The sequence below is a fragment of the Theropithecus gelada genome, chromosome 14 (assembly GCF_003255815.1).
Source record: "Theropithecus gelada isolate Dixy chromosome 14, Tgel_1.0, whole genome shotgun sequence".
Classification (NCBI taxonomy): domain Eukaryota; kingdom Metazoa; phylum Chordata; class Mammalia; order Primates; family Cercopithecidae; genus Theropithecus; species Theropithecus gelada.
In genome coordinates, this window is record NC_037682.1 from 20,357,336 (window position 1) to 20,382,565 (window position 25,230).

At 47.9% G+C, this 25,230-nt stretch overlaps 1 protein-coding gene across 2 annotated transcripts in view; it reads left to right on the top strand.

The window, feature by feature from the left end:
- SYT13 (synaptotagmin 13) overlaps positions 1-25,230 on the top strand; it is a 43,679-nt gene that overhangs the window by 16,328 nt on the left and 2,121 nt on the right. The window contains exons 2-7 of one of the 2 annotated variants that reach the window (XM_025357046.1): positions 852-954; positions 11,586-11,701; positions 14,179-14,404; positions 15,669-15,803; positions 17,375-17,676; positions 23,601-23,730. In XM_025357046.1, the coding sequence (XP_025212831.1) occupies positions 15,692-15,803; positions 17,375-17,676; positions 23,601-23,730 (544 nt within the window). In that variant the 5' untranslated portion in view covers positions 852-954; positions 11,586-11,701; positions 14,179-14,404; positions 15,669-15,691. The remainder of the gene's footprint in view (positions 1-851; positions 955-11,585; positions 11,702-14,178; positions 14,405-15,668; positions 15,804-17,374; positions 17,677-23,600; positions 23,731-25,230) is intronic. The other variant, XM_025357045.1, reaches the window with a different exon arrangement.

A 25,230-nucleotide genomic window follows, 5' to 3' on the forward strand; every position in this document is an offset into this window, starting at 1 on the left:
AAGTTTTCAGTTATGCAGTGCTGAGATCCTTCAATACATGGACTCAGTTTAACAGGAAAAATGTGAGTCCCTAGTAAACCAGTACAGTGGGACAGGAGAGGGGGCAGAAGTGGAAATTTTGGAAAGCAAAGTCAAATTTTGGAAGACACAGGGACTGTGCTCTGAGGTGAAAGACATTGCTGACAGCCTTGTTGTGGCCACTGGAGATGGGAAAATAAGGGCAGGGTGGCTGAAGTGAAAAGGCTGTGTTCAAGCCCAAATTACTGACCTTTTAAAATACAATAGTTTATGATGAGTGTTGATGAGATTACAACATAGTCTTGACATTGCCTTTGTTCAGGGCACAAATGAAACACATTTCCTGCACAAAGAATGTCAAACCCAGATTCAGAACCGAGAACAATACCAAAGCTGATGCGTAAACATCCAGGCAGTTCATGAAAACAACCAGACCACTGGTGGGGGAAAGAGGGAGTGGATGGGGCCGCCAGCCTAATGATGTGGCACCTGCCAGAGAAGCGAAAGCAATGATTCAAACTTTTCCATTTTTAACTGTGTGGTTGGTATCCAGAGACACAGCCCCAAGAAACCACACACAGTGTAGTATACAGGTTAGTAGCACTGGCTTTGGGGTGGACATAGGTTCAAAGCCCAATGTTTTCATATATTAGCTGTGTGACCTTGGATATGTTTCAATCTCCCTGAGCCTCAGTTTCTTCCTCTGTAGTAAAAATAATTAGGTTATTTTTTTATTTGTTAATATTAGGGTATATAGAATAGAGAAAATATTAGGCACTTATCTATAGTTGTGTGAAGATTAAATACAGTAAAGTTTGTGTTGTGCATTGCAGAGCATCTGTTACACAGAAAGTTTACAGAGATGGTGGCCTAAAGGGCTTTGTGATGTGACTGCTGAAATAATGCAGGGGCCACCTACAAGAAGGAAATCTCTAGGTAGGATCTTGCCATTTTGCAGTTTCCAGTCCCATGGAGTTTTTTCTTTTTTTAAAAAACAAATTCTGTTTTTAAATTCAGTTTCCGCCAGAAATGTTGAGATTGCAGCAACATTCACCCCCCTCCTCTCACTGGGTTTTAGCTGTGTTGCACCCGCGGACTGACTGCACTCTGGGCACGGTGCAAACTTTCCTTCTGCCATCTTGGCAGAATGCCCCTCTCTAATTTCTCTACCTGTCAGACTTCAGGGGCACCCAACCCAAAGTCAGTGTCTCTATGAACCCTCCTACAGCTCTCCCTTCTCCCCTTCCTGCGCCTACCACCCTCCCCTTCTCCAGGCAAAGCTTGGTTTGCTCCTACAGACTCTGCCTGGTGTTTTACTGTTCTTCATCATAGTTATTACTCTAATAATCCCCCCTCCTCCCCACTCCCCGCAACCAACACACATACAGACTATGCATCGGGGTAGCGATCAGTGTTGGCCATGCCTTTTATCCTATAAAGGGCTCTCAATGTTGAATGATGGTTGATGGAGTGAATGGCTAGGCTGGGAGGGTAGAGATGGGACATCCTCCAGCCCCACTGGCTTCTCCTTATATCTATCCAAGACCTGGGAATGACAACAGACTATTGTGTCTTCCCGGGAAAGGAAGGATGGGGCCAAGCTGGAAAGCCTGTGGGCTCCACAGTCGTGTGCCTGGGTTCAATTCCCAGCTCTGCATCTTATTAACCATGTGACTTCAGACTTAACCCTTCTGTGCCTCAGTTTCTTCCTCTAAGTGGGGATGACAATAATGCCTCCTCACGAGGCTGTGAAGTTGAAATGAAACCAAATGGGTAAAATGCTTAGACTTGTATCTGACACATCGTAAAGCTACATATGATGGGTTTTCTTTTTCTTCAAATTTTGGCTCAGGGACCTTTCCCTGACCCTCAAATTCTTAGTAGAAACAACTCCCCCCACCCCGCCCCCGCCGCAACCGACCTCATTACCATGTGTCCTGGTCTGGATAGCACTTATTCCTAAGGGAAACAGCTTTTGGGATCTCCTGGCTTCTTGCTCTCTACCCCACTGGAAATGTCCACTCCATAAGGACAGTGATCAGACAGTGTTGTTCGGGCAGCTGGCCATTATTGGGAGGTTTAATCATTGTCGAATGAATGATGGAATGATGACAAACAGCAGATAAAAGGTTTACATTAGGGCTGGCTGGTATTCTCGTTGTGTCTCATCCTGGCCAGGTGGGGAGGGGCAGCTGCCAGCAGGGCTCACCCACCAACAAATCTCCAATCAAGTCACATCAAGTACCGGCTGGAGGCAGTGAGTGTCCTGGACCAACCACAAACGGGCTGTTTTAGATTTCAAAACGACCACAAGGAGAAAGGAGAAAGAATAGGAGGAGGTGAGCTCTGAGGGAGGCGGATTTGAGAAAGGATTGGGGGCACAGACTCGGAACAAACAGGAGAGGAGGTGTTGGAAGGGATAACAAAAGATGGTACAGGGGCAAGATCGCCATGGAAACACTCCGCCGCCTGGACCGGAAGCCAAGCCTCCTCTTCAAGGTGGATTTCCACTTTGCAGCTTAAACTGTGTCACCACTCTCCCACTCCCAGAAATAACTGTGGATTTGCCCAAAGGCACATGGCTTCACAATTCTTGAAGCAAGCAAGAAGTAGAGGGCCCTGGCACTGGCAGCTTCCTAGGAGACGGAGGCCTACCAGGCAAATCAGTGTTGCGGGGCTGGGGAGCTGAGCGGACTCTGAGACAGCAGGCCGTGCCTGTGAGCAGCTTACCATGAAAGAGGGGGTGTCTATGTCTACCCTACCTGGATGTTTGGGGCTCCCCCAAATCAGAGTGTTCCCAAGTGAGGCGTCCCTAGGCTCCACCTAGAACCCATCAAGTCAAACCTCTGGGGGGCCTGGGAATCTTCATTCCCCAAATGAAGCGGATGCACGTCAAAGTATGGGAACTGGCACTGACAGTCCCGTTTCCCTGACTGAAGGGCATGCAGGGGCAGCGTAGTGGGTGGTGGGACCAGGCGGCGTCCTGGGCATCCGCCTTAGGGGCACAGAAACGTGGAGGAGTGGTCAAGGCTCACTAAAAATGGGAAGTGGTGGCTGAAGTGGCGGGAAGGCAGCCAGGCCTGGTGGTTCCGCAGGGGATTCTGGGGCGAGTCAGCCTGGGTCTGAATGCAGCCTCTACCGCCCCCTAGCGGGCCATGACTTTTGGCACAGAACTGCGCTCTACAGACTCAGTGTCCTCCTCTGTAACATGGGGTTGACAATATTTGTACTTCCTCTAAGGTTATTATGAGGATTTGGGGAGTTTATATTTGAACTGTGCAGGGCACAGGTAAACAGGGACACAAGGTGGAAGAGGCTGGACACAAGGTGGAAGAGGCTGGGACCCTGAGTTTGAAAATAACCAGCCCTTTTCAGACTGTGAGAAATCAACTTTTATTGTGTTCAGCCTTGAGGTTTAGCAGTTGACCTTCCTTGATGAATACAAGTCTGTTAATAAGTGACTGGCTAGCCACGAAGGTTCAGTTAGTTGTCGGTATCTGTGAGGACACAATCGGTTGGGTGTGCCTTCCTCTACAGAAGGAATGGGCAGAGGAGATCAAACCTTCGGATTGCTTAAGAGCTGCGCCCCATATTTTCTCCAGGGAAATTTTCTCTGCAGTTGGAAGGGAAATTTTGATAAGCTTCTAAGCTATCTTCAAAGGATAGTGAGGCTGTTCCCACTTAGCCTGCAGGAGTTGGTCCTTCCCTGGAGGCAAAATGAGCAAAATGAGGATTTCTCTCAGTTTCTTCTAGCTTGATGTAACGGACTTAATGCTGCTTGTCCAGACATTAGGGAGTGTGTGTGTGTGTGTGTGTGTGTATTTGAGTGGGAGTGGAAGGAGTGTGGTACCAGACCTAGAAGTCATGAAATAAAGGAAAATTTTCCTTGCTGGTAGTAATTTAAAACATTTTAATACTAAAACAATCATATGGAATCAAATACAAAGACTCATATGAATCTGTAAGATAGAATTGGAGATTTGGAGAAAGATCCCCAATTGCTCCCAACTGCTTCCCCTTCCCTAGAGTATGTGTCACCTTCTTCTGCCTCCGAGGCTATTTGGAAAGAAAATTTGAGAAATACTGGTCTAGAGACCAGTGGATCCTAAATGCAGGTCCACAGCCAAGTTCTGGGCCGGTTGTGTGCAGGAATCTCTCAGCAAATTTGCTGAACATACAGATTCTTCAACCACCCCAGAAAGCCCAATTCAGCATGTTACTCAGAGGTGCATGTGTGTGTACATGTATCTATCTTTATCTCTATTTTTATTGTGATATAATTTGCATACAGTGAAATATACACATCTTAAGTTTATAGCTTGATCAATTTTGACAAATATGTATCTCTCAGGCTGTAACCCACACCCCTCACGTGCCTCTTCCCAGTTCATTCTCCCCAAAGGCAGTCACTGTTCTGAAGTCTATTACCACTGATGAGTTCCACCTGTCATAGAACTTCATCTAAATCTGGGTTTCCCAACTTCAGCCCTAATGACATTTTGGGTTGATAATGCTTTGTTGTAGGGGAATTAGGGATTGAATGTGTGCCCTCAAATTCATATGTTGGAATTTTCACCCCTAATGCTATGATATTAGGAAGTGGGGCCTTTGAGGGGTGATCAGGTCATGAGGGTAAAGCCCTCGTGAATGGGATTAGTGCCCTTGAAGAAGACATGTGAGAGAGATGCTGTCTGCTCTCCACCATGTGAGGATGCAACAAAATGGCTCTCTGCAAACCAGGAAGTGGGTTTTCCCCAGACACCAGATTCACCAGCTCCTCAACCTTGGACTTCCAGCCTCTAGAACTGTGAGAAATAAACATTTGTTGTTGAAGTTACCCAGTTTATGGTAATTTGTTATAGCTGTCCAAACTGAGATAGGGGTTGACATTGTGGCATGCTTAGCAGCATTCCTGGCCTCCAGTAACAGCTCCCAACCCCCATGGTGACTGTGGTCAGTAGCAGCTCCAATGCCTCCATTTGTGGCAACCAAAAATGTCTCCAGACACTGCAAATGTCCCCTGAGGGGCCAAATTGTCTCTGGCTGAGATCCAGCTCTGTCAATGGAATCAGGCAGTATGTATTTGTAGACAGCTGCCTTCTTTTCGTCAGCATGTTTTGGTAATTAATCTCTGTTGCTAAGTGTACCTGAAACTCATTCCTTTTGTTGGTTGATGAATATTCCATTATAAGAATATGCCCCAACCGACTTCATTGTCCTATTGGTGGACGGCAGGGCTGCTTTCAGTGTTTGGCTGGGATGAGTTACATTGCTCTCAGTAGCCATGTCTAAGTCTTCTTGCGGATTCATGTTTTCCTTTCTCTTGGATAAATACGTGGGAGTGGAACTGCTGAGTCATAGGATAGATTTATGTTTAACTTTTAAGAAACTTCCAGTTTTCCAACGTGACTTGCCATTTTCCCTTCCACCGGTGCTGGTGAGCATCCCAAATGTCTCACGTCCTTGTCAACACTGGTGTTGTCAGTCTTTTTGATTTTAGCCATTTTAGTGGGTGTGTAGTGGTGTGTACATTTTTTTAACACCTTCTTGGGTAATTCTCACAAAGAGCTGTATTAGTTATCTATTGCTGTGTAACAAACTGCCCCAAAACACAATAGTTTAAAACAACAATTCTTATTATCTCAGTTTCTGTGGGGTCAGAAATCCAGTCATGGCTTACCTGGGTCCTTTGGCTCAGAATCTCTGCCAGGCTGTAGTCAAGGTGTCCTCTGGGGCTGTGCTTATCTCAGGGTTTGACTGGGGCAACCTCTACCTCCAAGCTCGCTCTTGTGGTTGTTGGCAGGATTCAGTTCTTCCTGCAGTGCCCTCGGGTCTTTGCACATGGGGCTGTCTATAGGAAAGCTCTCAACATTGAAGTGTGTTTTATCAGAGGGAGTGGGTGAGAGAGAGCAAGGAAAATGGAATGTCATTTTTTCGGTAATCTAATCTTAGCAATATTGTCTTCTCACATCTGCATATTCTGTTCATTCGAAGCAAGTTACTAGGTCCAGTCTATATTCAAGGACAGGGGATTATACAAGGGCATGGACACCAAGGGACAGGACCCTGAAAGGTGTCATCACAGATGCACCTACCACGGCGGCTCTGGTGTGAGAATGCTTGGTCTAGACCAGAGCTTCTCCAACCACCTGTGAGAGAGGTTGCAGTTTAGCTTAGTTTAGGTTTGTTGTAATGCTCACACTCAATTTCTATATTTATCACAAATTAGTAAAAAAGTAACAACAAAAAATAGTTCATCAACTGGTGTCTACACACAAACCCCACTTTTCGTAGCACCTGACTAGACCCTAGAGTCACATAAATATTGCTGACATTTGTCGAGGGTTGGCTGGGCTAGCCTCTGTCCTAAGAGCTCTGAGTGGGTTATCCTATCTAATCCTCAATCCAGCCCCAAGAGATAGATGCTATTGTTAGCATCCCCATTTTACAGATGAAGAAACTGGGCACAGAGAAGTTAATTAATCGGACCCGAGGTCCCACAGCAAGTAATTGACAAAGCCCAGACTCCAACTAAGCTGTCTTGTTTTAGAGCCTGAATACCTGATCAGCAGGATATATTTCATTATATACACGTTAGTGGGTATAATCGCCAGTATTAGAGCCCAGAGCGACAGACTCTTGCAGGTCCCTCTGCCCTGGCCTCACAACCCCCTTAGCGGGGGCTTAGCTATACTACAGACCTCAGTAGCAGCAGTGGCCTATGGTTGGCATCATCTGAATATTGGATTCTCAACTGGATGCTTCTTCTCTGCCCTCCCCTTTTTTAAAGTTCAAGTTTAAAGAGTAAAGATGTCCCCTTTTTCAGCTGGATCTGTTTCCCCGACCTGCAACCTCCTGGGTGGTGCAATGCTACTGTAAGAGGGATGTCCCAGCATGAAACCCCAAATTAATAAACAGCCTTAAGGTGAAAAATTAATCATGTCATAAAAGGGGTCACCTAGCATCTTTGGTAAGATGAAATGTTTGTTTACAGATCATTAACTACATAATTAATTTTTGGTTTTCCAACATAAGCCCCATAAGGGAAGGACAGCATCTGTCCTGTTTGCTCCCATATTCCGAACACTTAGCATAGAACCTGGCTTGTAGTGGGGCTCAATAAATATTTGTTCATTAAATGAAGGTTCAGGTTCCACCCCCCATGCCATCTGTCTCTGCCTGGATTATTACCGGAGGCAGAGCTGGAGGCGTCTGTGCTGCCCTTCATGAGGAAGCAGGAGCCGGAGAACGGTGGGCGGGGCCCGGGAGGAGGAAGGAAAAGCACAGGGGCATTACCGAGCCACTACCACTTGGCATTCAGGGTGACTGCTGGATCTGCAGGGGTCATCTTCCAAAAGGCGACTGAAGGCACTTTTGGGAACAGTGAGGAGGAGGAAGGAGAACTCATTGCCTGTCTTCCAGCTCACAGGGGTCGGGTTCCTCCCATAGAGGTGTTTGATTTCGGGTTTTTTTTTTTTTTCTCTTTCTCTCTCTCTCTTTTTTTTTTTTTTTAATTTATTATGGTAAAAGAACATAACATAAAATTTACCATCTTAACCATTTTTAAGTGTACAGTTCAATGGTTTTTGTGTGTGTGTGTGTGTGTGTGTGTGTGAGATAGGATCTCCCTCTGTTGCCCAGGCTGGAGGGCAGCAGTGCAATCTCGGCTCACTACAGCCTTCACCTCTGGGTTCAAGTGATCCTCCCACCTCAGCCCCCTGAGTAGCTGGGATTACAGGCGTGCACCACCATACCCAACTAATTTTTTTTTTCTTTTGTAGAAATGGGGTCTCACTATGTTGTCCATGCTCGTCTAGATCTCCTGGGCTCAAGCCATCCTCCTGCCTCAGCCTCCCAAAGTGCTGAGAGTACAGGCATGAGCCACCATGCCCAGCCTCAGTTCAGTGGTATTAATTCATTCAGGATGTTTTACAAACATCACCACCATCCATTTCCGTAACACTTTTTGTGCTGTAAAACAAAAAATCTGTACCTACCCATTGAATAATAACTTCCCATTTTCGCCTCCCCCACCCTCTGGCATCTACCATTCTACTTTCTGTCTCTATGATTTTGAGGACTCTAAGAATTTCATTTGAGTGGAATCATACAATAGGTGTCTTTTTGTGACTGGTTGATTTCACTTGGCATCATGTCCTCAAGATTCACCCATGTTGTAGCATGTGTCAGAATCTTCCTCCTTTCTAAGGCAGAATAATACTCCATTGTATAGATATACCACATTTTGCTTATTCATTCATCTGTTCATAGATATTTGGATTGCTTCACCTTTTAGCGACTGTGAGTAATGCTACAGTGAACATGGGTGTAAATATCTCTTCAAAGACCTTGCTTTCAATTATTTTGAGTATATACCCAGAAGTGGAATTGCTGGATCATACAGCAATTTTATTCTTAATTTTTTTTTTTTTTTTTGAGACAAGATCTTGCTCTGTCACCCAGGCTGGAGGGCAGTGGCACAATCTTGGCTCACTGCAACCTCTGCCTCCCAGGTTCAAGCGATTCTCCTGCCTCAGCCTCCTGAGTAGCTGGGATTACAGGTGTGCACAACCAGGCCCAGACGAATTTTTGTATTTTTGGTAGACATGGGGTTTCCCCATGTTGGCCAGGCTGGTCTGGAACTCTTGACCTCAAGTGATTCACCCAATTCTGCCTCCCAAAGTGCTGGGATTATAGGCGTGAGCCACCGTGCCTGGCTATTTTTCATTTTTTAGGGAACTACTATACTGTTTTCCACAGCAGCTGTACATTTTACATTCCCACCAGCAGTGCACAGAATTCCAATTTCTTCACATCCTCACCAATGCTTGTCATTTTCTGTTTTGTTGATAGTAGCCATTCTAATGGGTGCGGGGTGGTATCTCACTGTAGTTTTTATGGCATTTCTCTGGTGATTAGTGATGATGAGCATCTTTTCCTGTGCTTATTGGCCATTTGCATATCTTCTTTAGAGAAGTGTCTATTTAAGTCCTTTGCTCATTTTTGAATCAGGTTGTTTGGGTTTTTGTTGCTGAGTTCCCCTGTGGAGCTTTAACTCTCTGCACATCTGGGTTGCTTCTGAGTGGACAGAGTGTTCCTGGTGTCTCACACCTCAGCAGGCATGGAGAAGTCCCAGGGCAGAAGGCAAGAGAGGTATGGCTTGAGCCCAATGTGAGACCCTGTAGGGCTGTGCCCATGGACAGCTGGTTGGACGCAGTGGGAGGAGCAAGCAGCCAAAGGTCCCAGGGACAGGTGAGGCTGGGAGAATCTGAGGAGGTACATTTGAGGGGTCTGATGCACATCTGAGGGTGTGATTCTTCTATCCAGATGCACATGCAATGCCAAGCACAGCTGTGCACCCATCCCCTAATTGTTGAATGCCTGTCTCCCCTGGAAATCTTACCTTATTCATCCTGCAGATATACTTCCCAGGCCCTATTCCTGGGCTTCAAGGGACACATAGACAGAGAATATCTGATTCTAAGTCCTGCCCCTCATGCACCCATGGTGGAAGGCTGGAGCAAGGTCTCTCTCTAGGGCCCTGCTACCCTGAGCACCTCCTTCCCCCAGACATTCTTGTTCTTCACCTAGAACCCTCTCCCAGGCTCCCTCTCTCAACCTCTGAACCTATTTTCTGTTTGTCTGGCACTGAAGTTTCAGCTATTTAAGTGCAAAGATAGATGCATTTGAAAGATGTGATGGAACCAAGTTTGAAATGCAATAAATAAGATTGTACAAGAGAAGGAGATAGGTAATGAGCTGCTGCTTTTGCTCCTTGAAGAGACTCGTGTAGCTGTCATCAGACTCTGCTCTTGGCCTGGGCAAAGGCTGTAAGTCATTCCCAGCTAAAGCCAGCCATTTGCCACACAGGATAAAGTGGGAAAAGCATAAGCAGCAAATGAGGATGCTTTGGCTGGATGCAGAGATTCAAGAGGGGTTCTTTCTACCCCAGGCCCAGTTTCTCCACACCAGGGTCATGATCTCCTGTGATGCTTGTGAAAAAGGCAATGCATCAGTTTGGGATGCTCTGGGTTGCAAGGCACAAAAGTCCCAATTCAAACTGGCTTAAACAATAAGAACAGTATTGCTCATGTAACTTGAAATGCAGAGGCAGGACAGATTGCAGGACTGGTTGGCTGAGCAGCTTAATGACATTGCCATCAAGGACACGGGTTCTTTCTGTCTCTCCACACTGCTGCCCCAAGGCTGACTCACCTTGCAGTCACAAGGCAGGGCCACCCGCTTCCTGTCCAGGGAGGAGGGGACTTCTACTACTGTGGAATCCAAGTCCCTCCCTTCCATCTGGGTTGGCTTCCCCAGGACGGGTGCCAACCCCTAGGAATCGGTCACCAAGATAATGCCAAGAAATGGAAAGATCTGACCCTCTTCCTGGGAGCTGGGGATGGGATGGAACCTAGACAACCTGGTGATGTGGAGGGCGGGCGGAGGGGAGAGGGAATGGGTATTGGTAGACAACTAAGAAATGCCCAATCTTTTGCTCTAGGAGTGCATTTTAAGCTCTGGTAACAAGCTCCTGAGGTTATCAGGGACACACAAATTGAGATCCACTGAGGAGGGAGGAAGGCAGAGCCAGACTCTGTCACGACTCGAGGCAACACAGAGTGAACTTCACTCAGAGCTGAGCCCAGTGATTATTTCCCCCTTGAAAATGCAAAATCATCCAAATTGCATCGAACTGGGAATGAAGCCCAGCCCTTTTCTCAGATGATTGAATTGGGATGAAACCAAATATAAACACAAAAAATGTTTCCCGGGCCACCCAAACAGTCTTAGTTCTGGTCCCAACCAAGTGAGAGCAGAGGGTGACGTGACTTTAAGTCAGGTGTGTGCTGAGGCCCAGCAGCCTCTGGGAGCACTTTTGTGCCAATGAATGGGAGGGAGTGGCAGCGGGTGGGCCCCTGAGATGCTGTGGTTGTCATTTAGAATCCAGTGGCAAGACCAACAGGGATTTTGCAGGGGGTGGCGAGGGGGTGGTGTTGAGAAGCAGCTGCAGGACAATGGAAATGACATGAATTTTGAAGTGAAAACATCTAGAGGCTTTATGATACATACCACTTGTCAGTTGTATGATTGCGAGCTTCCCTGAGCCTCAATTTCCTCATTGTGAAACAGTAGGATGAAGGTAATACAGAGTTATATGAAATATTGAAGGTGGAGGTAACTTTGTATAGGATAGAAAGATGGCGACATTAGTCATTGCTCTGTGTCTCTTCCAAGGGCCCTGAGCATCTGGTGTCAGAGGCACAGAATTTTACTTCCCCAACCCCGGTCTTCGCCCCTGCCTTCTAAACCACCCTCTCTTTCAAGGTCTCAGTCACGCCCTGGCTCCTCCCTGAAGGCCAGCTCGGCCTCCTGGGCACCTCTGATTGTGTCCTGCATGTACTGTGCACAGGCTATCAGGTGTTATTTACACATATTGCCTCCCGTCCGCTTCTGTGTTGCGGTCCTGAGTGGCCAAAGATACTTATTTATTTCACCTGTTTGTGATCATCTCCAACTCATCTATACCTGAAAATAAAGCAATGGTGTCTCTCACCTCTTTGCAGCCTAAAAAAGCAACTCAGAATGTGGAGTAGGATAGCCTGCAAATCACCTATCACTTAAGGTGACGGCCCAGAGAGGTGGAATTACCTGCCCAAAGTGACCTAGCTCCAGCGGTAGGGTTGGTACCGGAAGCTAGCCTCCTTGATGCCAGTGACACTCTCAGTGGGGGTGGAGGTACAAAGGGGGCCTGATTTTGCAAATCACGCATGTCCCTCCCGGGGTGACTGGTGGCTATGTGTAACAAGATAATGATAAATGTTTCCGATGGGGACTGCTGTGCTGGGGAAAGATTTGGAGGCAAGAAAAGTGTCAAGAGCCCTGGGGGCAGTGGGCTTTGGGCCAGGCTGATCTAGGCTTTCTCTGCTGCTGCCCTCACCAGCTGCATGATTCCAAGTGACTTCACTCCACCGTAGTCAGAAATGCTTTTAGAGCCCATGTGTGCCAGGCACACTCAGTGGTGATCAGGATACAATCAGGTCCTCGCTTGGGTTACATTATAATCTACTGTGCAGTGTTTCTGAGAGGAGAACTGAGGGTTTCTTAAATCTCCTCCGAGCCTCAGTTTCCTTATCTGTACAAGAAGGATAATCTCTACCTTTTAGGGAAGTTTAGAAGAAAACATGTGAAAATGCAGGGGCAGCAGCAGGATAGGGGGCCCAGCAGGAAGAGGTTGTCCAAGAGGTCACCGAGAGGCCAGCCCCTGTTTCCTGCCCCTTTGGGCCCTGCTGCAGCTTCTTATGTCCAATGGATGAAACTAATTAAGGAATGTCCCTATCACCTAGGTCCAGCCTCCTTCGGGAATGGTTGGGGACAGAGTCTCAACCGGGGCAGAATGTCCAGGATGCATCCTGGGATAATTAAAGAGGGTACAAAAATTAGAAACACAACTTTTTGAAATAGTGCAAACTGTTAAGTGCCTCTCCTTCCAGACCACGTCCAGTTCCACCCCTACGCAGTGCAGGGTCACTCCTGCCACTGGGCAGGGCAGCCTGAGTCCTGCTGCCAGCCATTTGCACCCACTACCTGCTTCAGCCACAGAGATGGGAGGGCCAGGAGGGCCAGCAGGGCCAGCATGCAGGGCAGGAGGCTTCTTGGGAACTCAGTCGTAGATCTCAGTCTTCAGATCTGCCTGTCTAATCTGAGGGCCCTTTTGTGGGCTGCCCACCCAGGTGCCAGCAATTTAAGCTCTAGACCTGGTCTTCAATCCTGAGGACCGGGAAGGCTCCTCTTGCTACCTGTCATATAACTTTGAGTCTCTCAAATAGAAGGGAGAGACAGAAGATCCCACTTCTCTCTGTGAGGGGCCCCACGTACTTAAGGGTTGACAAGCAGGTGGGTCTTTTTGAAAAGAAAGATTCCCCTTTTTTTTCGAGCGAAAAGGGCCTAGCCTAGAGCACACAACTGGACAAGTGGTACACAGGCTGCATTTTGGCTTCTACTCTGTCCTCATCCAGAGACTTTTGTGCAGTGCACAAACCATACAACATGGCAGCCCTAGTCACAGGTATTTATTGCATACTCCCTGTGAGCTGACACCATGCTAGGCACAAGGGACACAGCAACTTGATGCCCAGTGACACTCTCAGTGTGGGTGGAGGTGCAAAGGGAAATTGGTTTTGCAAGCCATGCATGTCTCTCCCAGGGTGACTAGTTGCTGTGCGTAACAAGATAATGATAAATGTTTCTGATGGGGACTGCTCTGCTGGGGAAAGACTTGAAGACAGGGCAAACATCGAGAGCCATGGGGGCAGTGGGCTTTGGACCAGGCTGATCTAGGCAGGAGCAAGACAAGACATAATTCCTGTGCTAATAGATCTCACATGCTAGTGGGAGATACTTACTACAAACAGGCCAGCCTATGATCAAAACAATATAGGGTGAGATCAATGCTGTGAAGCAAAAGAGTGGGATGTGGTGATAGGGAGGGACAGGCTTGGGGGAGGGATTTAATTTAGATTGGAAGGTTAGAGATGGACTCCTTGGTCAGACTTCAGGTGTGAGGTGGAGCCGGCCATGCAAAAAGCAGGTGGAGGTAGGGGTGGGCGGTTTGGGAGGAAAAGTTAGGAGTTGGAAGCTAGACCAAGGAAAGAGCCCAAGCTGTTTGAGAAGCAGGGAGCTCAGTGACTGCAGGTGAGCAAAGGAAGGATTGGGGGCGATATCAGACAGATGAGCAGGATCAAGCTAGGCAAGCTGCAGAGAGTCTGAATTTTGCTCCAAGTGTGGTGGGAGCCACTGGCATTTCTGAGCCATTAGGTGGAGAAGAGGAGGGAGGAAGAGAGAGGGGAGAATGAAGAGGCAAGGGAGCAGATGAGAGCAGCAGAGGGGCAACCACCTGCAGCAGGTCCAGGCAATACCCATGGGCACAGCCATAGGATGGATGGGCCGATGGATGGAGGAGGGATAGATGAACAGGGCCCACATCTCAGTGGATTGCGGATTCGAGTGAGTTTGATAGGTTGTGCTCTTCGGACAGAATGGAACCACACCTCTCCCTCTGCCTCCTACAACAGGTCAGTTCATCGCTTCTCCCTTCCATGGGGGTAAACAGACAGGAGTGCTCCTTTGTGGACTAATCAGAGTAATTTGTGTTTGCAGTTCAACGTTAAAAAATCCACGGAACCTGTTCAGCCCCGTGCCCTCCTCAAGTTCCCAGACATCTATGGACCCAGGCCAGCTGTGACGGCTCCAGAGGTCATCAACTATGCAGACTACTCACTGAGGTCCACGGAGGAGCCCACTGCACCTGCCAGCCCCCAACCCCCGAATGACAGTCGCCTCAAGAGGCAGGTCACAGAGGAGCTGTTCATCCTCCCTCAGAATGGTAGGGGTCTCCTGCCCCCTGCACTTCCATGGGCAGCACTCCAGTGGGGCTTGTCAATGTCTCTGTAGATGCTGTGTGTGACCTGCTGAGGAGGCTGAGTGCCCCAGCATTTGGCACCGGCCAAGCAGGTGGGCACTAGGCCTCGGAATCATGATCCTTCCTTCCTGACAACGTGTTGCCATGGCACTTCTCCCCCAGGCTGCCAACTTTCCACTGGGAAATGGAGTCCCTTTCAAGTCATATGTGTGCAACTATAAGAGAGGATAAAGAGCCATGGTTAAAACCATGGGCTTCAGAGTCATGGGTTTAATTTGCTGCCCTTTCATATACTTGCTATGTGGCATGGGTCATGCTGTAACTCCATGAACCTCAGTTTCCTCATCCATAAAATGGGACTAGACTATTATCTGTCTGGTAGGGGAGTTGTAAAGTGTAGATAAAATAACGCACATAAAATGCTTAATTCAGGGCCTGGCACAAAAGAGGTAACAAAAAACGTATTGGATTTTTTGTTGTTTTTTTGAGTTAAGGTCCCAAGCAATTTTTTTTTTTTGAGCTGGGGTCTTGCTCTGTCTCCCAGGCTGGAATTCAGTGGCATGATCATGGGCCATTGCAGGCTCAATCTCCCAGGCTCCAGTGATCCTCTCACCTCGGCCTCCTGAGTAGCTAGGACTACAGGTGCATGCCACCACGCCCAGATAATTTTTGCTTATTTTTTGTAGACATGAGATCTCACTATGTGGCCCAGGCTGGTCTCAAATTCCTGGGCTCAAGTGGTCTTCTTGCCTTGGCCTCTCGAAGTGCTGGGGTTACAGGCATGAGCCATCACACCCAGCCAAAACATATCGTTACTATTTCTACTCTCTTTTTCATCAGCATCCACATCAAGAGTGCGGAACCTTTAGGTGTACCATGCTGCTGCTGGGCACTGGGGAAGATATGGGAAGAAGAGACACAGTTGTCCCTGACCCAAAGAATATGTAGGCCTTTTAGAAAGACAAAACATAAAGCAGGGAGAATGGATTGTTGTGTAGTCTCTGTTTTGTTTTGTGTGGTTGGTGAGGGAGCCAGTGGACACAGATGCCGCCTAATGGACTGTGACATTGACCCCATGTGTTGTCTTGGTGTGGCCACTGTGATTCTGCACACAGCTGGGAAGACTTGGATTTGGGTTTCTAGCATAGGTGATAGAGATGGGAAAGGTGTAATCAGGAAAGCAGAACCCCAGTGTGGGTGGCAGTGACGATTTTGCCTTTCTTAACAGGTGTGGTGGAGGATGTCTGTGTCATGGAGACCTGGAACCCAGAAAAGGCTGCCAGTTGGAACCAGGCCCCCAAACTCCACTACTGCCTGGACTATGACCGTCAGAAGGCTGAATTGTTTGTGACTCGCCTGGAAGGTACTGCTCTTATTTGACTCTCGTGGGCTTCTGTGTGTCTGTCTCCCCTGGAGGAGCTGTGCAGACAGGATGGATCATCCGCAGCTGGAGGGAGCACAGGATTAGCACTCTAACAACCAGGCCCTGGAACACATGGAGCTTGGACACAAAGATTTCCCACATCCCCAACCCCAACAGTCCAAAGTGGGGATTCCTGGTTAACAAACATTTTTTCTCCAAATGGTGATTCAAGGACCAGGCTCCTTCCAGCTGTGGCTCCGTAACCCCCTCTTTGTCATCTGTATCCTTGCCATCTGTATCTGGCAGATGGAAGGAGAAAGAGAAGGAGGGGGCATGATCATTCCTTAACAGCCTTTACCTGGACTTGGTGGACGTCACTTCCGCTTGCATCCCATTGGCTATAACTCAGTCACATGAGCACACCCAACTGCAAAGCAGGCTGGGAAATGTGGGTTGGTGGGTGCCCAGGAAGGAAAGACAATGAGTTTGGGGTGAAGAGCTAGCCATCTCTGCCATAGATGAATTTGAAATTGGACAGGGCTTTGTGCTGTACACAGAGGGTGTTCCGAATGGTCAGAAAAACTTCTACAATCTAAGAGCCAAGCAGCCTAAGGGTGGCAGGATGTCCTTGGTTTCTCTACCCTGACAGTTCACTTTAAGGACAGTAAATAAAGCTAAGACTTTGCAAAGAAATCAGGGCTAGCAATGGGGTCAGATAAATTGGAATTTTATATATAATTCTATTTTCTTTTTCCTTGTGTTATCTTATTATTATTAAAATCTTTTTCCTTGTATTATCTTTTAAGATTTTAAAGCACCTTCCTCCTATACTTTATTGTGTTTGGTCTTCACACTAGTGCGTTTTACAGATTAGGAAACTGAGGTCTGGCAAGTCATATGACTTGTCAAAGATCACTGCATCTAACTGGTGACAGAGCCAGGACTAAGTAGTCCCTTGAAGTTCAGTGGAAAGCTCTTGCTATTAAGACATATAGCCTCAGTTCTTCATCTTCTCTTCCTGTGAAATGTCAGCTACCACTTTCCAAATGATCACTGAAGAGCCAGTCAGAAAAGCACCAAAGGTGTAAATTTCTGGGCAGATCCACACATTGTGAAGCTTTGAAAACACCAAGGTTCAGAACATAAAGCCACACTCACTCATGAGGTAAGAGCCAAGTGATTGGCATGGAAAATGGTTACATGGTGACTATTTAAAGTTCAGAACAAACAGTTATGTGTCAGCAGCACCACTAGTAAAGGCCCCCAGCAGCAAGTCCTGGCACCTTGGCACATTTTCAGAATCCGGAGTTCAGGGGGCTCCAGGAAATGCCAAGTCTGGTCCCTGTTCTCCAAGAAAGAGAATCAGCATGTGCTGAGGCCAGCCTCCTCAAGTGATCTATTTCTAGATGTCTCAGTGAAAGGCGATTCCCTGGTGCCCGGCATGGTCAGCCTTTCAGACACCCAAGGTCACATCATTAAATTGGATTCCACAGCCCTAAGCAAGGCATTCTTCTGCCCCCTCCACTTGTCCTCAGGAAGTCCCATGCCTGTGTTGTTCTCCTTGCCTGCAGCTGTGACCAGCAACCATGATGGAGGCTGTGACTGCTATGTCCAAGGGAGTGTGGCCAATAGGACTGGCTCTGTGGAGGCGCAGACAGCCCTAAAGAAGCGGCAGCTGCACACCACCTGGGAGGAGGGCCTGGTGCTCCCCCTGGCGGAGGAGGAGCTCCCCACAGCCACCCTGACGCTGACCTTGAGGACCTGCGACCGCTTCTCCCGCCACAGTGTAGCCGGGGAGCTCTGCCTGGGCCTGGACGGGACATCTGTGCCTCTAGGGGCTGCCCAGTGGGGTGAGCTGAAGACTTCAGCGAAGGTAGGGTTACCCCTGGGTGAGAAAGGTAAAACTTGCCAGTGCAGCTTGGGATGGCAGAACCCGGTGTCCTCCTAGCAACTCTAGGCCAAGTCTTAGGGAACAAGCCTCAGAGACCTCCCTGGCTTGGGGCTGGAAGGGAGGTTGGAGTCTTGAATGGAGCAGAGTGCTAGAGGAGACCCATGGCCCAGGATCTGGGATCCCTAGTGTCTGCTCCTAGTCTTGGCGCTAACTTGCCATGCAAAGACTCTCTCTGCCATCGTGGAAAATGCCATGCTGCGTGTATTACCTTTACTGCTATGAAGTATTGTCCCCATTTCAATCCAGTTATACTCTGTGCGCTCCTACTATGTGCCAGACACTGCAGGGCATTCTACCTTCCTTCCTTTGTGCAGGTGAGCATGAAGTGGGGAAGGGTGGAGCTCCACCACTCAGGAGTGTACAGACTAGGGGACAAACTGGCACAGACAAATGATGATGATATCTGACATGTTCCACTCTGAGCCATGTAGGAGCGACCTAACCAATGTGCTCTGATAAAGAATTCTAGAAGGCCCTGTGTGTTGGGCTCTGAAGGAGCAATCAGGGCTGGGGGCAGGCCCAGAGCCCGGTGATCCACGCAATCCCCAGACTCAGGATGATTTCCCCATATCTGCTGTTGGGGGGCCATGAGTGGGAAAGAAGGGTCTTCTGAGATGCCGCAGCCCTCAAGAGAGGGGACCTTTCGGGAGCAAATCATTGTTCCCCATGGGCCAAGACAGCAAGGGGGTCTGGGAAGGTCAGGGCTACAAGATGGTATGTAGTTGCTTAGGCCCCTGGGTCAAAGCCTCATGTAAGGGCCTGCACTGTGGTGCCTTGAGGGAACCTTCTGGGTGACTAGTCTCTCAACCAGATGGACAGTGCTAAACTGATCTAAAGACTGTATAAGCTGCATAGCCCCAAATAGGTATTATTAGGCACTTTCCAGAAAATGTTTGCCATCCCTCGTGCTAAAGCAAAGAGAAAAATACTGATTAGGGCACTTTTTTTTTTTTTTTTTTTTTTTTTGAGACAGAGTCTCGCTTTGTTGCCAGGCTGGAGTGCAGTGGTGTGATCTCAGCTCACTGCAACCTCTGCCGCCTGGGTTCAAGTGATTCTCGTGCCTCAGCCTCCCGAGTAGTTGGGATTACAGGCACACGCCACTACACCCAGCTAATTGTTGTATTTTTAGTAGAGACAGGGTTTCACCATGTTGACCAGGATGGTCTTGATCTCCTGACCTTGTGATCTACCCACCTTGGCCTCTCAAAGTCCTAGGATTACAGGTGTGAGCCACCGCGCCAGGCCAAGGGCACTATTTTTTAATGCTCACCGTGTATCAGTTGCTATGCTTAGGACTCTACCTGAGTGCTGCCACTCCCCAAATCAACCAGGTGAGAGAGACACCATGACTATCCACCTTACAGGTGAGGAAACGGATGGTCATAGTAGTTCAGGAATCCACACAGGGTCCCACAGCCAGGAAACAGCAGACCTTGAGGCTGAGTTGGTCTGACTCGAAATCCTGTGCTATCTCATTACTTGCCATGAAAGCCACCTGACAAGTATGAGGTGTGGCCAGCAGGCACCTTTCCGAATAGACACCCAGACTGCAGGAGGGAAGAGTACATTTCACCCACTGCCTGCTCCTCTTTTTGCTATGATTTCCTCCTTGCTCCATGTTTTCCTCTTTCCCAGGCTCAGAAAATTGACAGAAAAATCACAGCCACTCTCAGATGGAACTCAGCTGTTCCAAAGCCCACTCTCTAGTTAGTGTGTGATTTGGGACTTCTGTGGAATCACAGATGGGGATCCTGGGAGAAGGAATCAATACTTAGGATTATTAAACTAGTAAACTAGCTTTCTCTCGAGATGCAGAGACTCCCTCCCCTGCTGGGCTCTGAGACTTGGTACAGCCCCCAAAGGGCAGAAATCCAGCCGATCTAGGAAGAAGTCTCAGGCACCTAGCAGCTTCTCTCACTGCCCCCTAGAAGAGCAGCCATCATTCACTCATTCATTCATTCTGCAAATACCTTGCCCAGTTTCTACCATGTGCCAGGCACTGTGCCAAGAACTAGGGACACAGCAACAGTAATTAAGATGAAGTCCTGACCTCATAGCTCATCCTAATAATTATCATACTTTCTGTAGCTGTCTCTGTTCTGCAAATACATACTCACAACTGCTTTGATCACTGACCTGTTTACTACAAATGTGAACAACCTCAGAGGGTGGCATGGAGTTAGAAGTAGGAGGTGAACTTCTGGGTGTATAGGGCAGGAGAAAGCTGGAAGTCCAGGCCAGGGATCCCCTCGCCCCAGCTAGAGGGTGTGGGCTGATGGGCTGATTTGAACAAGGTGAGTGGAGCCCTCAGTCATTGCAGCCCAGATGTTTTTCTTCTCTAGGCCAGAATGGGTTAACAGACATGCCCACAGTGCCCAGTTCTAGCTGGAATATACTCAGCCAAAAGTGCCATGTGCATCAAGAGGGACTCACAGGGCAACCCACTCCAAGGGCAGTCTTTTAAAATTATTATTATACTTTAAGTTCTAGGATACATGTGCAGAACGTGTAGGTTTGATACATAGGTATACATATGCCATGTTGGTTTGCTGCACTCATCAACTAGTCATCTATATTATGTATTTCTCCTAACGCTCTCCCTCCCCCAGCCCCCCACCACCTGACATGCCCTGGCATGTGATGTTCCCTGCCGTGTGTCCAAGTGATCTCATTGTTCAATTCCCATCTAAGAGTGAGAACATGTGGTGTTTGGTTTTCTGTCCTTGTGATACTTTGCTGAGAATGATGGTTTACAGCTTCATCCATGTGCCTGCAAAGGACATGAACTCATCCTTTTTTATGGCTGCATAGTATTCCATGGTGTATATGTGCCACATTTTCTTTATGCAGTCTATCATTGATGGACATTTGGGTTGGTTCCAAGTCTGCTATTGTGAATAGTGCTGCAATTAACATATGTGTGCATGTGTCTTTATGGTAGCATGATTTATAATCCTTTGGGTATACACCCAGTAATAGGATCACTGGGTCAAATGGTATTTCTAGTTCTAGATCCTTGAGGAATCGCCACACTGTCTTCCACAATGGTTGAACTAGTTTACACTCCCACCAACCGTGTAAAAGCGTTCCTATTTCTCCACATCCTCTCCAGCCTCTGTTGTTTCCTGACTTTAATGATCGCCATTCTAACTGGCGTGAGATGGTATCTCTTTGTGGTTTTGATTTGTATTTCTCTGATAACCAGTGATGATGAGCATTTTTTCATATGTCTGTTGGCTACATAAATGTCTTCTTTTGAGAAGTGTCTGTTCATATCCTTTGCCCACTTTTTGATGGGATTGTTTTTTTTTTTTTTTTTTCCTTGTAGATTTGTTTACGTTCTTTGTAGATTCTGGATATTAACCTCCAAGGGCAGTCTTGCATGGTTCACTGAGACCTGAGAGAAAGAAAACCAGGGAAAACCAGGGAAAGGAAGAAGAAAGAAAGGATTACTTTAGTCCGCAAGTATTTTCAGCAGCAGTGCCCAGGGAGCAGGTGCTGTTGAAATTGTCTGGCTACGTGCAGCTGGTTAGGCTAGTCAAACCTCACCCTATGCAAAAGTGAAGATCCCTGCAGAGGCCAACAGGTGCTGACTCCTCTCACCTGGTCTGCAGGGAGCAGAGGACTCAAGTCTGGTCACCCTGTGGCTATAGCCCGGGCTACCTGTGGCACTCTAATAATCGACCATGAGCCAGGAGGCTGGTGCCCATCCCAACTCTATGGACATCTCTCTGGGTGCCTGGTACAAGTCCCTGGGCCTCAGTTCCTTCACTGTGAAATGAGAGGGTTGGGAAGGGCTGTCAACTGAGAAAGCTGGAGAGCCATGGATTCAGGAGTTAGGTTTTGCTATCAGACTGGACCTCCTTTCCAAGGCTTGGTTTTGCCACTTCCTGCCTATGTGACCTCTGGCAATGATGTTTCCTTTCTGAATCTCAGGTTCTTATGTTAAAATGGGAACAAAATCTGGTGCCCTCTCGGGGTTGTCGTCAAGATTATAAATGGGATGTGCTACCCTTTTTTCACAAATGTTTATTGTGTGCCCAGTGTGTCCCAGGTGCTGGGGTTGCATAGTGTGAACAGAGGCCACAGTGGCGCTTACTTTCTAGTGGGATGGACCATGTAATTGCATCTCACACACAACGTTTAGTAAGTGTTAGCTGCTATCATTCATTTCATCACCAAGATCCTTTGAGGCTCCCAAATCATTTCTTCATATGACCAGTCCCTCAAAACTTGTGGAATCACTGGGGTCATGCAGAAATGGAGGCTTAGAAAAGTTAAGTAACTTACCCAAGATCACAATGGTAGGATTGGAACTTGGACCCAGTTAATCTGGTCTAGAGTCTATGCTCGCATTACTCTTGTTCTGGATTAGTAATAAGTGTTGTTTTGACTGTTGTCATTAGAATTGTAATTTATGACCTTTACTAAGAACTTGCTATATGCATTTTCTCACTTCATCCTCTGATATCTGTATTTCTTCATAGCATTTAATGCTGCCCAATGTTACATATTTAATCACTTCCTGTCTGTCTTCCCCATGTGACTGCAAGCTTCCTTGAGGCTGATTGTGTTGAGTTCATGGCTTTAATTATGGCGGCTGGAATACAGTAGGTGCATTACATATGCTTGCTGAATGATTGAATCCAGAGAGGTCACAGTGAGCAAAGAAAAACTGATTTCAGCCCTTCTGAGTGCCTGGTCCAGGATGGATGAACAGACATCCTGGGTGTGACAGGAGGGGAGGATGCTTAGGAAGCCATGGTGGCTGTTAGCCAGGGCCCCAGCCTGGTACCAGACCTCACTGAATTACCCTCATTGCACAGCTGGGAAAGAGGGACAAACCTGGAGGGAAGGGGCACAGGACTGAAAGCTGTGACATCTGGAGGGACAAGCTTCCATGGGCCCTTCCCCCACTCCCACTCCCCGCTCTCCATCTTGGTACAACAGGCCGCACATCTGCCTCTTCCTTGGAATTTCGAGGGAAGGGCATCTTCTTCCTGCTCAACAGAGGAGACTTCCGACCTTCAGCTGATCCCTGCCCACACACTCCCTTCTCTTTCCTGCCAGGTCTCCCCAGAGCTTGGATTGCAACCAAACACCCACCTCCTGGGAGGTGTCTTTTGGTGGTTCTTGTCCCTTGATGGATTTGTTGAAATTCCAAACAAACTCCTGTAGGAATTTCAGGAGAATTACTCTAAAGCTGCATGCAGGGATAGATGTGTTTGTTTGGATGCCTCACAGGGCATCACCTCCTTTGAGGTGTGGTTATTGCCAGTTGCCTCTGGGCATGATCTATCGTCATATGCCCCAGCACTTCATTGACATTACTGGTCCCTCTGTCGATGAAGCAACCTCCTGGAGCTGGAAGGAACTATCTTTTCAAACAAAGTAATGAATTATAACTCTCCCGCTGCCCCAGGAACCTGATGGGCCCATGCAGGGATTCTGAAACTGTTCTCTGAGGCCCTAGAGGACAGAGGTGTCCCAGGAGCTTGGGGGTGGTGGAAGGTGAAGGGTAATGGGGAATTCTGGCCTCCTTCCCCCTGCTGCATTCTGAGTAGCATTTCTTTGCTCTGTTTTGTATGTTGGATTTGACTATATGGTATGTGAAAAATCACATTTGGAGGCAAACAAAGAAATTGCTATTGAAGCGCATGCCACATAGAATTCCTCTGTGCCTTGCTCTCTTCTGCAAGCGTGGAGACTCCAGAATTGATGGGTAAATGGTTTCGAGGATGCCTGTTGGATGCAAATCCAGCATGACCCCAGCTTCAGCATTTGTTGCTGGGTCAGAAGCCGTCCCCAGGTGAGACTCCCCTCCTGTGTCTCCTGTTCTGTTTCAGGAGCCATCTGCAGGAGCTGGAGAGGTCCTTCTATCCATCAGCTACCTCCCAGCTGCCAACCGTCTCCTGGTGGTGCTGATTAAAGCCAAGAACCTCCACTCTAACCAGTCCAAGGAGCTCCTGGGGAAGGGTGAGTGAGACGTGAGAGGATGGCCAAGGCCCCTCCAGTTACCGGGAGTGTGTGCTGAGGGAGGTGGTGCCTGGGAGGAAATGGTCACAGGTAAGCAGGGAGGTGGAATATAAGCACATCTACAGAGCCATACTCAGCTGTGTTCTTCACCCTAAGTTCACAAACTGATTTTCAAGGACACACTCACTTCTTCGAGTTCACATCCGTTTACTCTTGGGCCAATCCCATCCATTAGGACCCAAGTGTGAGCCACCTGGGGCTCCCTTCCTTGGAGATCCACTATGAGAACCATCACTATGAGATCCACTATGAGAACCTAACCACAGAGCACAAGAAGCCAAGGGTCAGACTATAGCCGTGGAGTGAAGGGCCTGGGCTGTTGGGAAAACTTGGCCCAGCCTTTGTCAACCACATTTGGCTGGACCCACCTTTCAGGCAGCTGTCAGGAAGCCCAGGTTCTTCCCCTCCTGTCTGAACTCACCACCACTGCACTCCCCCCACCCACCCCAGTCTCTTCTCTCTTCTCAGCCTTTTGCCAACTGCCACCCTCATACCAGCTGAGTGTGGGTGATGGCAGAAGGTGTGTGGGTACGTGGGCTGAGGCCTGAGGTTTCAGGCATCTGTGCCCCATATACCCAAATAAGCTTTTCTTCAACACCCCGGAAGCCTCAGTTTTTCCTTATGGATACCCCAGCCCAGGTTCAGCATCTTGGAGACCAAAGCAAGCTCTCCTATATGAGCAGGAAAGCATCCTCGGCTAGCCAGATAATACCTGGACTGGCAGCCACATGCTCCTAGCAAGATATAAATAAGTCTCTATTTATAGTAGGGTACAAATAAAGAATTGCCACTGCATTCTGAATTTCAAGCAAAAGACTTGGGGCTAATGAAATCAGAAGAGTTGGTCTTGCTGGCAGTTTCCTGAGTCAAAGGTCAAAGTTCAATGCTTTTATTCTCGTTCCCTTTAGACAATTCTTTGCTTCTTGCTTTCTTTTATAGCTCCTGTCAGGACAATTACAGTACAACACTTCCTCTCTCAACTATCTCTGCAAAAATAACAAACTAACCTCCCAGGGGTGATAATTACAGCATTAAATACAAAGTAACAATTATTCTCACATTAGCTTTGGAAACCCTAAGTAATCCAGTCCAGCCTTGTGATGTGACATGAAGATCACCTGGTGACCTGTTTGTGGATTTCCTCGGGGCCAGCTCTCTTGGTGCAGTGTCCTGAGTTTGGAGGAGCATGCAGTAACAGGCAGTCTGCCTTCATCCCTCTTCCATAGGAAGTTGGGGGTCTTCAACTAAAACTTTAAAAAGTACGGATCAGAAGAATTCAACCAACCAGCAGGGGATCTCCTATTTTAATAACAGACAAAATTGCTTAGACCAAGAATCAAGGGGATGAAGACTTGGGGGCTGGCTTCATTTTTCTGGTCTGAGTTTAAAATCCAGCTGCAGGACCCCTGAGCTATTGTCATGGACCTGGTTTGACGTGGG